This window comes from Triticum aestivum, chromosome 4B (genome assembly GCF_018294505.1).
Source record: "Triticum aestivum cultivar Chinese Spring chromosome 4B, IWGSC CS RefSeq v2.1, whole genome shotgun sequence".
NCBI lineage: Eukaryota > Viridiplantae > Streptophyta > Magnoliopsida > Poales > Poaceae > Triticum > Triticum aestivum.
Window position 1 is genome coordinate 62,060,201 of NC_057804.1, and position 4,045 is coordinate 62,064,245.

The window sequence follows — 4,045 nt, forward strand, 5'->3', positions numbered from 1 at the left end:
TACAAGTAGCCACTGCATGAGGTCTACCGCCTGGTGATCGGGAACTAAGGAGAACCACCGGGGCCTCGTGGTGCTCTACCGCAGCTGAGACTTCTAGCGGTAGGTGCCGGTGCATCGAACGCTGCACCACAGCGACACCGGCATGTGCGAGTGTCCCGATTTCTATCCGGTGACCTCCCACGGCATCCTCAGCGATGTACGCGCACCAACTTTGTAGTCTATTACTAATATTCCCAAGAAAAACATCCGCACGAAAAACATAACCTGCAATCAAGTCCTTAATATTTTGCAGCCAACACCCTAAAACTTTCGTTTCCTTAGAAATAAGGCCAAAATTTTAACAAGTCGCAGGAATTTTCACCGAAAATTTCTGCAGCATAACGTGTTGGGAAAGACCAATCGCATCTGCAACATATTATAATACTACAGTACAAATCACTCCACGACTATGCCTTCTCTTTTGTGCATCTTCTGGTGACACATTACTTTTGCAAAATATATAGATGTGTTTTTTTTTCTAATGAAACATCTAGCTGAATCTGTAGCCACATATATAGAGCTCTTCAGCCAATTAATAGGTTCAGTGTAAAGAAAAACTTCAGCAACACGAACATATATAGAGCTCTTCAGCCAGTTGATAGGTCTAGTGTACAGAAAAAGTTCAGCGGCACAACAACAGTAGTATAGCAGCAACAATGGTAGCATAGTAGCAGTAGCAATGACAGTAGTAATATACATAATTTTAGTGTAAAGTCAAACAACAACAGTAGTAGCAGCATTAGTGCTAGCACAAAATACAGAAGTTTGATAGGAGCACTTCAGTATCTGACTCTTACGAGACCTAACATTTCTTTTTCTGTTAACAAAGTATGCTAGTTTCTTAACTACTATTCATTTGACTGTTGCCAAGCGTATAGTAAGATATGTGAAAATACTTTGAGCATTGGTCTAAACTTCAGCAAATCAGCTTCGCCAACGCACTCATGCCACCGAGATGTACGTGCGCGCTCGTAGACGCCACTGCAACGCCATGCTCTTGAACTAATATATGCCTTTTTTGTTGTTGAAAGTATTTTTGTTTAATTTGTAGTATTTATTTTCTTGACGACACACAGCGGGGTGCACTATCCAGTGCACCATGACCTAGTTTCACCTGTTGCACCGCTGAGCCGGGCACCATCACCAAGTTTCACCTGCTGCACTGCCGAGCCCCGAGCGTGTGACGGAGGCAACACACATGCATAAAGCGCGACAGAGTGCACCAACCACACACGCTTCCCCGCATGGCCGGGCCGGCCGGCCGGGTCTTTTTCTTTGCCTCCCACCTAAGAAAGGTTCCGGTTCGCTGCCATTAGCACTGTATATACCACCGTGCTCCGTCTACTGTATGCATAGAGAGCAGTATCTAGCTAGATCAGGTAGCTTTAGTAGACACCCTTTGTCACATATTCCGGCTGTTCCATGAAGTGTCCTTTCATATCTTTGGTAATCGTTACGCCGCCGCCGTTCGACTACACCAAAGTACTTAGCACACACGTACGTATATGCATATGTTGTTGGAGTAGCTATACGATTCCATGTAAAGCCAGCCTTGCTCGATCAGTTGCTACGTACAGAATGTGCTGCATGGTACGTTGCTACGTATTTTCCTACCGATGTACGCAAGGCCTCCCCGGCTTCCCCATCCCTCTATATAGCGGGAAACCAGCAAGCTGGGTGAGCTACGAAGTCTAATAAAATGGAGAAGGCGCCGTCCATCGGCTCCAGCAGCTGGGTGATGGAGATGGAGAGGACGATCGGCGACATCGACCCGGCGGTGGAGATGGCGCGCTGGAAGCGGCACTCCATCTACCTCGTCCCCGAGCGGATCAAGAACCTGCACAACACCAAGGCGTACCGGCCGGAGCTCGTCTCCCTTGGCCCCTTCCACCACGGCGAGCCTGACCTGCTCCCCATGGAGGAGCACAAGCGCCGCGCCGTGGTACACCTCGTCAAGCGCTCCGGGAGGCCGCTGCGGGAGTTCGTCAACGCCGTGGCGGAGGTCACGCCGCAGCTACAGGAGGCGTACAAGGACCTCGGCGCCGAGTGGCGCGGGGACGACAACCGGCAGCGGTTCGTGGAGCTCATGCTCACCGACGGCTGCTTCCTGGTGGAAGCCATGAGGATGGACGCGCTGCGGGGGAAGGTGCAGGGGGACTACGCGCCCAACGACCCCGTCTTTAGTCAGTACGGTTACCTCTACTTGTGGCTGTATATCCAGTCAGACATGGTCGTCATGGAGAACCAGCTGCCTCTGCTTCTTCTCCACAGGCTATTCCTTGTTCTCGATCATGACAAATATCAGGTCCGTACTGCTCTCCTTAATTACCTCCATATCCATTCATTACTTTTTTCTCATATTTTTTATTTTCATTTATTTCATATGAAAATGCATTTAGATCACTAGTGATCTAAACGCTCTTATATTTCTTACGGAGGGAGTACCACCATTTAGATTAACATGTATCAAAATAGGCGGTTCAGACTGCAATGTACTAAATTTTTTGTAGGTGCACACATACCATCATATCACTGAGCTGTTAAAAGTCAATAAAATGTAAATGTGTATGTGTGTCGATGGTAGGTCGTCATACCTATAATCACGATCAACATTGCATGATGAAATTTTAAAAATACAACGCATAATGCACGTTAGCTGTAACCCTCTATATATGTCAACTTTCCTACAGGATGCTCGAGAGATAAGAAAGTTGGTGCTTGATTCCCTCTGTCCTTGGCGCCGACATGTGGTTGATATAAACCCTCGAGGGCTCCACCCCCTGGACATCTTACACCAAAGCCTTACCCACGACGACCACCAAGATCGCAGAGGATCAAAGGCGTATGTCATGCCCTCCGCGATGGAGATTTATGAAGCAGGAATCCATTTCAAGGTGAGCGATACCGACAGCCTCCTCGATGTCCACTTCGAGCATGGCGTGCTAAGCATGCCGGCGGTTAGGGTCAACGAAGGCACCGAGAAGAGGTTCCTCAATCTAATGGCATTCGAACGGCTCCACCCTTCTGCTGGCAATGCCGTGACGGCCTACGTGATCTTCATGGACAACATGATTAGCTCAGCCAAGGATGTGGCCCTACTCAGATCTAAGATGATTATCGAGAGTGGGTTGGGCAGCGATGAAGAGGTCGCCAAGCTCCTAAACAACACGCTAAACAAGGGAGGAGTGATGAGCCCGTCTAGTAGGCTCCACGATGTGCAGCGACAGGTGAATGCCCACTGCAGGAAGAGATGGAACAGGTGGCGGGCTAACTTCATACAAACCTACTTGAGAAACCCTTGGGTGTTCATTTCCCTCGTCGCCACCGTTATTCTACTAGTTGCCACACTTTTGCAGACCTTCTATACGGTTGCACCCTTTTACAAGCTCATATCCTAGTAGTAGTAAGTTAGTATGCCATCCCCGCCAAATTATAGTGCATATAAGTTTTTTTTTTCAAAGACAAACTTTGTAAACTGTGACTGAATTTATACTAAATAAACATTTACATACAAAATGTACACCATATATAAATATAGTGCTATTGGTTTGGTATAGAAAATATCGATAATTTTTTCTATAAACTTGGTCTAGTTTTATGAAGTTTGGCGATTTGATAAAAGAAATCTTATGTGCACTATAATTTGCAAGGAGCGAGTACCATCTAAATGTACATTCGATATTGTGTTTTTAAGCATACAATGTGTGTTAACAACATGTATATAAGTTTCATTCATTATGGACATCTATGCAACGAATAATTTGGGAATAAATTCATGTATCTTGACTAAAAAGTTTTTGTTCACAACTACAAAAATGTTTAATCCAGATAACCTTTAAGATTTCATGAATATAATATAAACTTGGGTATATGACAACCTGAAGTTCACAAAAATGGACATATGACTCCCCTCTTCCCCCGCCCTGATGCATGGAAGGTGGTTTTGGAGCATGGGTTTGTTCGCGTGGTACGTTACTCTCTCCCCCGTTCCCTCTATTCATCATAC

The 4,045-nt window shown here is 46.1% G+C and overlaps 1 protein-coding gene across 1 annotated transcript; it reads left to right on the forward strand.

Annotated features, from left to right (window-relative positions):
• Nucleotides 1–1,461: 1,461 nt before the first annotated feature.
• On the forward strand, nt 1,462–3,797 carry LOC123089961 (UPF0481 protein At3g47200). The gene is made up of 4 exons (XM_044511481.1): nt 1,462–1,521; nt 1,617–1,629; nt 1,722–2,344; nt 2,730–3,797. The coding sequence occupies exons 1-4, from the start codon at nt 1,462–1,464 to the stop codon at nt 3,435–3,437; spliced, it is 1,404 nt and encodes a 467-aa protein (XP_044367416.1). The 3' UTR covers nt 3,438–3,797.
• The last annotated feature ends 248 nt before the right edge of the window (nt 3,798–4,045 follow it).